The 14,412-nt window shown below is 41.4% G+C and overlaps 1 protein-coding gene and 1 long non-coding RNA gene across 2 annotated transcripts in view; both read right to left on the bottom strand.

Annotated features, from left to right (window-relative positions):
- The window catches only part of wnt7bb (wingless-type MMTV integration site family, member 7Bb), a 29,216-nt gene extending 24,480 nt beyond the window's left edge, over nt 1-4,736 (bottom strand). The window contains exon 1 of the mRNA XM_079345531.1: nt 4,317-4,736. Coding sequence (XP_079201657.1) covers nt 4,317-4,399 — 83 coding nt within the window. The 5' untranslated portion in view covers nt 4,400-4,736. The remainder of the gene's footprint in view (nt 1-4,316) is intronic.
- Nucleotides 1-14,412, bottom strand: part of LOC306826042 — a 131,528-nt gene that overhangs the window by 76,633 nt on the left and 40,483 nt on the right. The window lies entirely within an intron of this gene.

Below are 14,412 nucleotides of genomic sequence, written 5' to 3'. Positions count from 1 at the left end.
TTGATTTGCCTTCCCCTAATATTACAAAATACATCAACGACAGTAATGTTGGCAGGAAATTAACAGTGCAAGTTTGTACTAAATTTACACCAATTAATCTAAAGGGATCAAGTTGGTGATGCATTGTACTTTTCCCATTGTAGTTATAATAACCTTTCTAAGCAGTAGATGTACTTTCTAACATTTTTTATATTCTAACTTTGATTTTACTTTATGCAACACAATCACCAACAGTAATTCCATGTATGTGTAAACCTAAAACATTCTGGTTTTGGATTATAATGTGTTTATTGCACATGTTCATAGTGTGACAATTATTACATTTCTAAATAAACTTTCCATTATTCAGGGAAACCTTCTACATCAGTCCAGAGAGAGAAACATTATGCTAATGTGACAGCTGACAGAGCCGATGAGTTTGACTAATTAGAAGCTGTTAATGTGAGCATAATGAATAGCTGTCAGACTCTTCTTCGGTTTCTTGAAATATAACTGCAGTGTTCACTCTTTAACCAAGTGTGATACAAAATATTATTTCATATAATTTGTGTAACTGTGTTCATAGTAATTCATAGTGTTAAGTGCTGCCTGTAAATTTCATGAGGGACTACATTTTTTCAACCACATCCTAGGATTGGTTTGCATGGAAAGTATCTACGTTTTCCAACCTTGGCTTCCTTCATTTGTAGTGTATGAATGTGCTGTACAGTCAGTGACTTACTGTATGTCTTTCTCAGTCCCCTTTATGGAGACTTCATCACATTTGATCACCATGTGATAATATCAAAACATATGTTAAAGATGACTTTGCAACCACTGAGAAAGCCAAAACAGATTACAGCTAAACAAAACGCTGGGTTTCTCCACGACTCTGTTTATAGGCCTGGAAACCATGTAGATACATACTTTTCAAACATGTCAGGGACAGGGAGCCAGAAATGAGCACCAGCTTTGAAGTATGACGTCGACCTCCAAAGGCTTCACCACAAACGAGGCAAACTAACGGCTGGGAGTTATGTGTCAGCTTAAAAGCGATGGCAATACAAGGAGAGCAAAAGGCAAGGATTGGTGAGGATGTTGAGACACAGAGGAAGAGACACCGAAACAATGATTTCACAGGGTTCTTGATAAGACCCCGACAAAGATCAAAGACGTGATCTTTGATTACAAATCACTCTCAAGAATCATGTTCCATTTTCAGGCCGTCTTTTATCATCCTCTACAAAGACAGAAGAACAAACCTTAGTTTCAAATAAACAAGTTCAAATCAATCCTCAAATGTCAGCGAGACCAGTGTCTGTCTCCAGACTGAGGACCGCACACATTCTCTTGATGTTCCAAGTTTTGCGAACCCAGCTCTAGAAATGACTACAAGAGCAAGAAGGGAGATTGTTTTTCTGACGCAGGAAACGTGATCCTGCAATTGCATTCCTAAAATGAGAGAATCATAAACTGAGATTTTAAAAAAAGCATTAGTAATTTTGTTCTTAAACATATGTGCATGACTGATTTATTTACTTCCAAATCTAAAACAACAATGACAACCAGAATTCAATCAGGTGCATTCAGTGTCTGCAGTAAACACTGGGCCTGCTGCTGCTCCTCTGAAACCCTCTTTGCTCTCTCTGTTGTTAAACAAGCTTGAACTCCTCTGACCCTCTGTGACCCTCTGCTGTATATGTGGTTGTTCATGGCAACAATGACATGAAGTCTGTACCAACAAAAAGGTCAGGCTCATTAAGACGAGTAATGTGCAACTGGAGACATATTCAGTCTTGCACAATGAATGCTAAGAGGGAGAAAAACGGGTTTGTGTGTATAAATCCAAAGGCAATAAAATGCACTGGAGTTATTTATATCTTTGATATTTTAATGCACTGCTTTAAAGCTTACATAGCAGCACAATGTTGTTTTTAAGTCTGACAAAGGCTGTCCCCTCTTGGCACTTTCTCATGTCATTCACCTGCTTATTAATAGAAACACAGTCTACAGTGCGCAGCAAAAACCTGAGACAACAAAAACCTGAGACGACACCAAACAGAGAATTCCACAGTTAAGCTTTCAAATCCCTGAAATCATCAAAGTGCACAAATGCGATTCTGTTTGCTTAGCATGCGCTCTGTGTCTGTGTGTGTCTGTGTGCAGCTCACACACCATCACAGCCTGACCATCAGACGGACCCGCCACAGAAACTCGAACAACACTTGTGAAAATGTCACAGGAGTTGTCTGAGCAGATGGTGCAGTAGTTATCCATTTTTATAAGTTCATGCAACACATCGAGTCGGATTTGTGTATCGGATATGAAAGTCACTGATTTGTTCACACAAATTCAAAATGGGCCATGTTCAATTGATCTCTGTCCATGACCAAAATGAAGGCTGTGATGATAGATAGGGAAGGAGCTTTGTTCATTACAGAGCAACAGGTGGCATGAGAAGCAGCGAGATGCCTCGCTTCATACACACTTCAGACTACAAAATTACGAAAAAACCTCAGACATTTACACGCCAATTGTCTAATGTTGGATAGATAAAACGAGTAAATTAGTTTGCATGTGAGCTCTGCTCTGACAACTACAGCTTCACTTCTCAAATGAGCTGTGTCATTATATATCCATTATTTGTTATTACAGAAAAACTCTCTGTTGTGTCAGAAACAGGCTATGCAAGTTTAACATGACAATTAAGTAATTTCTTTAAAAAAACAAAAAAAAATCATAAAATTGTGCATATTCTATCACATGGTATTTTGGGCCTTTGAGCAACCATAGTCTGTTATGGCATACAGGGAAGAAGAGCACTGACAGCCACCTACTCCATCACATGGAACACTTTGAACCTAACTGACACACTGTTAAGCTCCCAGGCATGCATCCTCTACCCAGGAATGCACTCACAAAAATGTCTGAGACACAACTTAACTTAGTCAAGTGAATAAATATGACTGTTTTTCCTTCTCGCAGAAAATGAAAATATTGAAGTGCTGAATAGGGGTTTCCTCTTTTGTTGCTCATTTACAAAATACAATAACTTTCGATACATTTGACTCACAGAATCCTACAGACAAAAAAAAGAGGGAGGAGAGGGAGATTATTGCCTTTGGAGCATTAAGTGTAAAAATTCCTCAATTTTGAGGTGTGCAATGGCTTTACAAATCTCGACATGGTCAGATCCCTCTGCTGACGGCTCATTTGCCACACACAGCTATACGAATGTTCGAGTTCAACATCATAAACACGAGTCCTGCAGCTTTTAGGCATTATTGCATCCTCTCCACAAAAAGTGCTCCAAGAAACGTATTTTGTGGTTAATGCTCAACAGAAAACACACTTGAATAATCCAAACAAACAATGGTATGTTTTAATCTGCACACCATCACTATACTTAGCAGTATAGGCCACTTTTAACAGAAAACCAAAAACCACATCTATTTCAGCATCAGGTTTGGGGTCTCCGGGCAGCAGAGGAAGGAGCGAGGCAGCATGGGTGAGTAATTATTTTGGAAACGTTCAGAAAGCCAGTATTCTCCTGCAAGAGCAATTCTCGTTTGATTTCAAAGCCGCAGCGCATTAGAGCGTCAATCACGTGCATGTTGCAGGGCAGGCAGATATTTAAAGATGTGGGTTCAAATGATAACATCGAAATACTGAGAGTGGACCAGAGATGAGGTAATGCACAGAGATGATCTCTCACACGCTCTGACAGGTTAACGGTGCTGACGTGCGTAAAAAAAAAAAAAAAAAAGTGCCCACAGTGAAGTGTTAAATTCTCCTCTCAGGAGTCTAAGCATCCGATTGTCTTGAACATCTCTGCCACTCTGTGGCCAAAATGAATCTCTGTAGCTCATACCTAAATATTTTCTTCCAGAAATGTGCAGTACGGGAGCTCGATAGAAACCATCAAGGCTTACTCCCGAGACATCCCCAAGAGCCCACCAACCTGTTCAGGTTTTTAGCTAATTAATATATTCTCATGTGGATTAATCCCAGCCGTGGTGTCCGCTGATGAGTTTTCTCTCTGTTTATTACATTGAGAAGTGTTTGTTGAAAATGAAGCGGATAGATTTTAATCACATTTCTCCGTGAGTTGTACCCTTCTTTCGCTACGCCTGCTCCTTCTCCAATAAGCCAACATAACAACTTTTGATTTCACCAGTCGTCTCACAGTGATGAGGAAAGGACACATTTGAGATCGTTTGTCGGGAGGAAATCTGCGCGGAAGTAAAAACCAAACCTGTGCGTCTATTTGCTGCAGGGGATAAGCGCGCGCGCTCTCTGAAGTTAATTAAGGAGCCCGTTAATTGGCTCAAACTTACAGGTAGCTGCCACTTGTCAGGATGAGGAAGATCTGCGGATAGTAGACTGACAGCAGTACACTGCGCGACGAGAAGATGATCATGATGACATTGAGCAAATGGCCACGATCGATGGCGCAGACAGGATGAAAAAAAAATCCCTTAATTCCTTGTTTTAAGTCCGTTTTCGCACAAAATCATTAAAGATGTGCCGTGCGCCTCCTTGTCTCTACGCTGCTCCAAGCTCCCAGGGCCGTGTGTGCGCTGAGATTGGCTCTGACATCTCTGAGCGGCGGAGGCTGTTGCACAGTACTGTGAGCTCCCGAGCCGGAATGATGATGGTTTTAGGGATTTCGCATGGCAGAAAAGTGCCTCTCTCCACTCTCATGAGAGTCGTGCCTGCCATTGGGCAGAGAGAGACACTGCTATCCGCCCACTTTGCCACAGCGGGACAATAGGGTGACACTGATCTGATCCCCGTTGGACGTGCAGAAGGTTTTCATTCATTATCACCCACTCAGCCCCTCTCCACTACAACCCCATCCGCACCATCCACCAAGCCAAAAAATAAACAAACAGAGACGCTGGCTGCTCGAGCCTCACACCATCATCACAGCTCCATCCATGTGCAAAAAAATCTGCACATTTCTCTGGCAGGATACTTCACTCTGGATCAACAAGTTGGTGTCAAATGTATGCACAAACGCCTTCATGTTAAGGCGGATACGACTCTCCTAATATTTCTGCGCTGGAGAGTGAGCATAATGTATCATTATTATCTCCTGTGATAATCCTATACAATTCTTGGGATCATTACAATATTATGTCCACTCGAAACAAGCTTCCTGTAATATTTCCCATGAGACATGAAGTATGTTTGTGGTATTCAGATATGAGTTTCAGTGGCCTTATTATTTCCTGTGGTAGCACTATAATGTTCCTATAGGCGTCTATAATGTTTCTGCCCAGTCTGCCTGTCTGCTGCGCTCCGATAAAATCTCAAGGCAATCATCCTGAAAAATCCAAATATTCATTTTGTGACCCTGCTGTTACTTTGGGTAATAGTCTCCTCTCCCCCTCAGAAAGACTCTTTAAAGGTGAAGGCAGAACTACTGAGCGGACTCCTGAGAAATCAAATACTATGGGAGATTTTGTCACAGAGCTCAGAGAGTGGAGGAGCTCTTATCGCCTCAGCATCGTGACTCTCACTCAACACCTGCAGGCTGCAGTCTGTGTAAATGAAGAGGGTACCATGAAAGATGAAGCACACAGTCAAAGGATGGAAGGAATGAGCTAACTGCTCGCGCTCAGTAAACACACTGAGGTGGGGGGACGTTCACCCCCATACTGGAGCTGCTGTCATGTGATATGAGCGTCTGTCAGTTCCACGCTTCAATCCACATGAGGTCCGCGCAGGGAGGGCTCACACTTTGCTTGTTTTTGATTCTTTGTGGCTTGCAAACAACTCTGAAAATACTAGCAACTCTGCTGAAGAGGCTGTAAGTGTCTGATGTGTTTTACTAAAAAAAAAAAAAAAAAAACAACATTTGGCAGTCTGATATGTCTTCTTTAAAGTCAGAATCAGAAATACTTTATTATTCCCAGGGGGAAATTCGGTTAAACTAGTAATCCTAATTTATTTCATGCATGATTGGCTGACAATTATTTAAAAGGTCATGTACTCGCACAAATGTAATCCGCATGAAATATAGATTTTACCATTGATGATAAATAATATTTGAACCGGCAGAGAAAATGTAAAAATCTTGAATTTATTCGATGGATACTGTTCATTTCATCTTCATTCTGCAGGTAAGCAACAGCTGCATGCCCACCTGCGGTGCAGCAGGCCTCTTGGGCTTGCTGAAAGAGTTACGTTTTTAGAGTATAAAGGGAGAGGGAGTGAGCGTATGAGTGTACAGAAAGAAAAAGGGTTATTCTTATTTGTGTACATTTTAGGATTATATGTGAGAGATAGTGTGGTACTTAATGGATAGAAGTCCTTGTGTGTCTATGTATCAAGGTGAGCTATTGCAAAACAGGTAAAAACTCCGTCTGGGTCGATGGAATGTGGAAATACAACTCAGTCTGCCACTATTAATGAAGGTATGCAGGGCTGAGCTAGGTCTGCAGCGCAGACAGAGTCTCAAATTATCTTGTGCCACAGAAGATCAGGAGTCTCATGAGGTTAACTAAAAACTCCTCTGCCAGCCAACTTGAATCGATTATAGTGTCTGCTGACATGAGACCTTATCTGACACTTTTACGCACTGCACGTTGCCCAGGTAGGGCTTTGGATGTATAATAAACGTAGGCTATTGTTTTCATTACACCTTTTGAAACCTACATTTTACATTGTGGCAAAGGCTGACGTCAAAGAGTCTGTGCTTTTCTATAAAGATAGTATAAATTAGATATTCAAGTGTGCGCATGTGAATAGAACTATGCACACAGGTAAACACAGGTAACAAAAACTCACCCGAGTCTGAGGTATATGATGCCAAAACACAGCAACACGTAGAGACTCCGCTTTCGGAGGGTTTTGTGCATGATCGTGTCCACTTTGTCCGGAGGCCATGCACTGTAACATAAGGTGGTCACGCGTTCCTTTCACATTGGCAGCCTTTTCTAACCCTTCCAGATACAGGTATAGCGCCCCTTTTCCGTGACATGAAGCTGGAGTGTCTTTGAAATCTTCGACCGTGTGAAATCCATGATGATTTCTATGTACAGGTGAGATGCTGAGGACGAGCTGAAAGCTGGCTAAGGAGTCCAAAACGAAACTTGAGAGAGGGTCGGACTTGGAAGGTGAATGGGTTCTTGGAGGAAGTGCCTCCTATTCGTCCTTACGCTCACGGTGGAGCCTAATTAACATTCCCATTTGCTGCGCCATGCAGGTAGAAAAAGTTGCAATGTGACCTTGTTTTGTTTAAAGCTGAAGTATAACGCTCTGTCTTTTCTCTAAAGGCAACATAAACTCAGTTCTTGTTACTAACTTACAACAGCCAGGTACACTAACACAGGTAACAAAAGGGCTCCACGCCTCCTCCTCCTCCTCCTGCAGCATGGATCTGCAGGGAATGGGTCGGGCTTCAACTCTGAGCGCAACATGTGTAGTTGTACAGAAAACTAAAAGGAACCAAGTGAAATGGCCTTTTATAGGCCTGCAGCCCGGACTAGACTGGTTTCTGTCGCTTACAACACTGGGCATTGCCCCACCAGTGATGTGCTTTACCACAACAGTAAGCCCCATAAAGCCAAACAGACGAGGAATGGCTTTCCAGCTGCATGGATAAAAATTACCATCGCATGACTAATAATGACTAATAATACTGAACTGGCGTCATGATAAATATCTGTCAGTGGGATTCTGTCAGTCACTTTGATTAACAGAGCAATGCATGAACAAAACAACATAAACAAAACATTAATAGTCCCATAACTGGGGCTTGAGTCAGAGTGATGTGAATTTTGTGCAGATGTTCAGAATACAGTCAAACCCTTTGGGTGCCATTATTTGACTGAGAAGACTCCCTCTGGTGGCAACACACAGGGACAACCCCCCCCAGTGGCAGAGCTTTCCCAATCCAGGCTGAAACATGGCAGCACCTTTAATCTGAACAAAGACAAAAATACATTCATATGTGTTATTATGATATTAAATTAATAGTGGGCTGCAGAAATCGATATCACGCTGGAATTAAGGGTTGTTTTTTTTATCCAGACACTATCAATTAAAATCAACCACCTGATATGTTGTAACGCAAAGCAGATTTGTGAAATGGCTTCTGGGAAGCTTTTCCAAGAAGTGCACCTAAGTCTAATAAATCAGGTGGGGCGAATTTCATTAAATTAAACTAACATTTGACAACCTTTTGCAGAATCTAGCTATAATACTGTCATCCATTTCATTCATATTTTCAGTATTTGGGGTCATAAAAGGAGTGGATGAGACAAATGAAATGTTGTTTTTCTTCACTGTTTCAGGATTAAGGTCTCAGGTGTATGAAAGAAGCTGGATTACCAGCAAAACGTTTTAACCTGTAGCTTTAGTTTAACATTTTTAAAATGCTACTTGAATAAAACGGATATCAGTTTGTCACAAGTTTTCATAAATAATTCTCTGAGTAGTCCTGCTGCTTAGCTCTTACACCCATTCATTTCTCATTATGATGACAAGAAACAATATTGGGGCCTTGTGAACCATAAGATATTGTTTAAGTTATTCCTAACTGAGGCATGTAATACTGAATCACATGCTTGCAGAATTTTATTTTTATTATAATTTCATTTTAAATCCACATTCTCAATATGATCTTCACTTCAAAGGAGTTATGACAACCTTTTTCACGTAGCTTTGTTGATTAAACTCCACATGAGTCTTCCTCTGGTAGCTTTGATGTAGTTGAACTTTTTCTAGCGTGAAATCATTGGTTACTTGCAGTACTGCTTGTAGAGAAGCTTCCCCAGGGTCTGATGCTGATGGTGCTGTGGTCAGTGAGCACGCCCAATGTGTGGAGGCTATAGTCCTCTAAGCGGAGAGCCAAGGTTGGAGTCCGAACTATGGCTCCTTTTCCGCATGCCACTCGCCACTCTCTCTCATCTTGATTTCCGACTCTATCCACTATTTCTCTCCAATAAAGACCCCAAACCCCCAAATAAATCTGAGAATAAGATCAGATGATCTAAAGAACTCCTTCTTACTCTCTTCAAATTTTACAGCCTTTGATCAGTTTCTTAAAAGAAGTGCATGCATTTCCAAGAAAGTGCATAAAAAATGGCTAACGTGTTGTAATAATGATGGCATCAACTAAAATTACAAACTTGTGCTATCTGAATACACACACACACACACACACACACACACACACTCACACACAGGCTGCCGGGTTGTTGTTGACCACGAAAAACAGACAAAACCGCAGAGACCTTTTGTTTCAAGACAATCCCTGCATTGTGGTTTCAAGGCCTTTTCCTGCAAAACATGCCCATCAAAATTCCAGATGGATTTGAAGGAATAATGAAAGTCAACATGCAGGCGCAGGGTGACATAAAAAGAGACATGTATTTGATGTCTACCCTGCAACAGATGGTCTTGTTTGTCTTCAAATGTACAGAGCTCATCATGGAGGCCTGGGCGGGGATGGTCCTGTTTTAGTTTAATTAAAATGTTCAAAGAGGCTACATCGTTTTTATTAAAGCAGGATCGAGACTGGGGACAGTGTGCGTCAGCGTTATTTGTCACCCGCCATTGTCATTACAGACATGTCACACACATCCACACTCGCACACGTCCCTGCGAACGCCAACACACCCAATCAGTCTTTCTGCGTCCACACTTACAGTAAGTACACATGCAGACTCACAAATCAAAGTGTAGACACAAGCGCAGCGGACACACACAGAGGCTCTCACACACACTGTAGCACTTGGGTGGTATGTGGAGGATCTTGTGACACACTGTTTATTTAACTTCAAAAAGCTGAGGAAGGGATGAGAGCATGTGGGTCAGCGAGGACGTATCAATCTGAGTAAGTCATACGCCACATCAGCGCTCGAGCTTTACGCTGCATTACAGGCCATTGTATTTGAAATATCTCCTCCTGAAAGGCGGTCAATGTCCTCTTACCCTCCTCTCAGTCTGCTCCATTACTTTTGAAACTGTCAGCCAGACTTTTTTCCCCCAAAGATTGCACCATTGTGTATCTGTTCCTTTTCATCTACAAGAGGGGAAAATGTTGGAAAAAAAGAAGTGGGATAGTATTTTTGGCAAGCAGGGGATGATCTGTCGCACTGTCTTTTTGAATATTATTAAGTACTCTTGACCGACAACTAAATAAGAAAACCCACCGGCTGCCCATGTGTTTGCATGGGAGCCGGTTCAGCTGGAAACAGTGAGAGGGCTGAAGTGCAGAGTGTGCCAAACCATGGAGTGGCGTCTGGGGCTGGGTCCACCACATCTACACTGGGCCCCAAGCAAGAGGGGGGAAAACGGCTATAACGCTCGAAAAAGTCCCCCTCTGTATCTCCGTCTCCACCAACCTCGGGAAAGAATAATATGATTTTAAGGGGGCGCTAAAATTGTCACAAACTGAGAGTTCCATGCAGGAGCTTTATTAAGCAGCTCTTTCTGGAAGACCTGGATTTTGTTTCACCTTTTACTCGTCTTAACCTCTTTTCAAAATATCTCTACTTTTCTTTGTAAGTAGAGATACTCAGTAGAGATATTCAAGTTCTTCTGAAAGCCTTTTATAATTCTACTTCCTGGTTCTTATATCGCCATGTTTTCTCTCTTTTCATGGATTTTTGTAATTCGCTTTATTTTGCAAACGAAGGACACCTCTCTTTGATCTTGTGAGTTTAAATAAAGGTTGGTGGCACTCTTCTGTTCTTCTTGCTTCAATTAACCGAGCTCAGATTAGTTTGAGAACATGACACAGTAAAAGGAAGCATCCCTAGAGGAAGAAGACCTGCAGAGAGAGAAAAGTGATCTTTTAGACCCAGATGTCAGACGTCTCCTTGTACATCTAACTGAGGGGTCAGATGTTAAACCAACTCTCCCTGCTCTCTCATCCCGGCCAATGAGTTTTAGATTTTTTCCCCCTCTGTTCTCTTCGGTCACAGCTGTGGAAAGGGAAACAGGGTGTGATCCGATTAATTCCCCACCATGCCCGCTGATATATCAGGTCCTCGGTTGCTCATTTGTGTATGTCTGTGCGTGTGTTTTGGTCCACGTGTGTCCCTGCCTGCTTCTTAGTGGCTGATTAGCCCAGGCTGAAATTCTGCGTCATGCCCTCTCAGTGGAAATCACTTGTTTTCAGAGGGTTGGCTTCACCAGTGTCCACTTTTACCACTTGTTGAGCTCGTTTGGATTTTGAAGAAAGAAAATCAAAGGACAAGCAGCATTTTTTCCCCCTCATGTTTAAAACCTTCAAACACTCATTTGCAATGTGGCCATTTTCAAAAAGGGGGCTAGTTTCTTAGCGAGGCTGCTAGCCAAACTGTCATGGGTGTTTTCCTGATCAGACCAGGGCTCTGAAACCGAACACTTAGGAAGGATCAATTTACCTAATTCTGACAGACTTGGACACCAAGCCAAAGCTGTAGACTCTATTCAAGAGCCGGCTCTGTAAAGTTAAAGAAATGGCTTAAAGGAAAGAAAAGAGTCCAGTTTCAAGTTGGAAAGGGCCAGAGAATGAGAGAGATTAGGATTCCTTGCTACTGTGCCATGTGTCTAGAGCTGGCTCGTGTCTCTATGTGACCGTAGTTGGGTTTGTTTATTTCCACAGACGTAACATAATATTTGCTCAGTATCAAGAATAAACCAAGCTGCAACAAAAACCAGTGCCACCTTCAGCCTATTTCAAATAAAAACAAATATTTCATTTTCTGTCATTTTCTACTTCATGTCTTCAGTTTAAACACTTATTTTCACATACAACACACACTAATAGTTCCCTATACAATAAAAAAAATCTCTGAACAATTATAAACCAAAATCTGTCTGGTTTTTTTTCCAGATTTATATTGTGATTTTTTTTTTCTCTCTGTCAGACAGGACAGAAAAAAAACCCCTCCAAATATTCAGTGCACAGCCATGTTGAGGGCCACACAAGGAAGTTATATTTAACACCTCCAGAAATCATAATTGAGCCTGGTTTTCACCCACAACCCGACTTGAATATGCCGAACATAAAGCTAATACACATTTATGAAATAGCATGATGGACCTTGTTACATGCTGCACATGCTCATCATGGATAAGGGCGTATTTGTATGTTTTGTGTTTTAGGGTGCGTTTTAATGGTATTGTTGTTGTTACTCCTTGTGCATACAGCCAAGTTTGCAAAGCTAAGAGGCTATGCCAAATGAAGGAACAATGCATTTCATCACCAGAAAACAAACAACAAAAAAGACTGATGTTACAATACAGAAATGCACAAACCACATTCAGTCTCCTCGGTCTGAGAATGGAACCAAGGCATTTACATTCACAATAAAATCTGACAGACATATGGCTTGTGTCTGCAGCAAAGGCCCCAGACCTCGTGTGCAGTGGAGCGAACACAAGCAAGACTCTCTGCTGGCCTCTAATAAGCCCGAGGATATGAGGAAAAGGTCTGAGAACACACAGAGGCCACGTCAGTTTGGCACTTTGGATGAGATTTCGTCTGAAATATTAATATCATGAATGTTCCTTTTGTCCAGGAGCAACAATTCAACTGGATAATTGCTGTTTTGTTTTCAAAAAGGCTATTAAAAAGGAGCATTAATAAAGCATAAATGACATAAAACAGTAAGTTTGAGGTTAATTTTATGACATTTTGAGTGCTCTTAGCCCTCCAACAAGGCCTATGGTTCTTTAAATAACCATCTTGCATCACCGACCTCATTGGCTGAGCTCTGTTACTGAATGTTGGGAGCTTTTTTGCCGCAATAGGCAGGAATATGAATGAGAAAACGTTGCAAAACCGAATTAGGCATTAACTTTGCTCTCCATTTCGGGTAAACTTTGCGGATACATCAAATGCATGCTTTGGCGTTGGGAGTTTACATACCTGTGAAAGTTAAACAGAGAGCATTGACTCAAGGTGTGGCACCATATTTGTATGTGACCACAGCTATGGACAGGCACAAGTGCACGGACACACGCACACACACTCTTAACGTGCATGCAGACCTCTCTCTGAACAGCTGGAAGTGTTTGCAGTGTGAGCGGCTCGTTGGTTCTCCACTCTGTCTCTCACATTGACCTGTGCACTGTCTGTGTTTGCACTGCACCCAACTCAAACAGCGCGTGTTTCCGTCCCCTAGCCACTCGAGCAACACTCTGACGCTCGCTTTTGTGGAGACACACACACAATACAGGAAGGTTTGGCCTCTGGTCGCACTGAGACAACAGAGCACAAGTTCATTGAGAAATCAAGTAGAACGTCAGAAATGCACCTGATACATTTTGCCCTGGCAAATTGATGTTTTTTTTAGCATTCCTATGAGGGTCACAGAGATTATAGTCAGGCAATTTTTAATTTCGGTAACAATTGTGGTCACAAAGACAAATCCACTTCTGGGAAGAGGTTGGTACACAAAGTTTAGCGTTTTGCTTAGTCACAGAGAGGTTAATGAAAGACAATGAACTCTTTACTCTTTATAAAGGAAAGAATGGTCTTTAAAAAGTTCCATCCATCACACATTACATCAAGCTTTACATTTATTTTGATTTCTTTAACGTCAGACATACGATGTTCAACAAGGGGCAAACAACCTGCAACAGCCCAGACAAGGTCTATGAGGACAAACAGGCCTAAAACTTAAAAACAATGCAAAGTCAAAATAAATACAAAAACTACAACGCAAATACAACAATGGAAACGTGTAAAATCAACAAAACATTTACAGTGAATGTAGTGCAAATAAACGTGTAATGCAAAAAAAATAAAAATTACAAACAAAGATGCTGCATTTTAATTGTTTTCCTATATTGGTTTGGACTTGCCCCCCATCCAGGAGTTACACTGGTACAAGGTTTGCCAAGAAAATAATTTATTTGGTGTTTTATTGTTTATATTGATTGTGTTTTTGTAAGCATACTTGGCTAATGAAGCTGATTCTGATTCTTGTGTTTGCAAAGCATTTTCTATCAACGTGTTTGTTTGTTGTTAACTGTTTTATTTGTGTTGAGCTTTTGTGTGTTTCTGAATTTGCAGTCTGTTCTCTCCTGGTGAGCATCTTTTGGGCCTGTTGAGACATGTTTGCCCTTGTTGGCCCCCATACAGATCAGCTTCAATAAGAGGTGGCCCTTGCAGTTGCCTGTTTTTCATTTTTTTTACAAATGTGTTAGTCTGCTAATAACCCAGCATAATATTCTACGCATGGTTGCACCAGTTTAATGTCTAAGACTTTTCCAAGGTGTTTTTCTGTCCTCAGTCCACATGGTCTCTGCGTTTGCTATTCCCCTCCGTCCAGTCCTGCTGTTTATCTTCAGCATTGCGTTTGGCAGATTGAGGTTTCTATACCAATGGTCTGATATGTTTGGATATAAGAATGCGGTTTTCCTGTTTTGGCACTGTCAGAGTATCTTTTCATATACCATCCTGACATCAAACACTGAGTATAT

The sequence above is a fragment of the Symphodus melops genome (genome assembly GCF_947650265.1).
Source record: "Symphodus melops genome assembly, chromosome: 6".
In the NCBI taxonomy this organism is placed as follows: Eukaryota; Metazoa; Chordata; class Actinopteri; order Labriformes; family Labridae; genus Symphodus; species Symphodus melops.
Note: the sequence above shows the minus strand (reverse complement) of the source record. Positions and strands in the feature narration are given on the sequence as shown.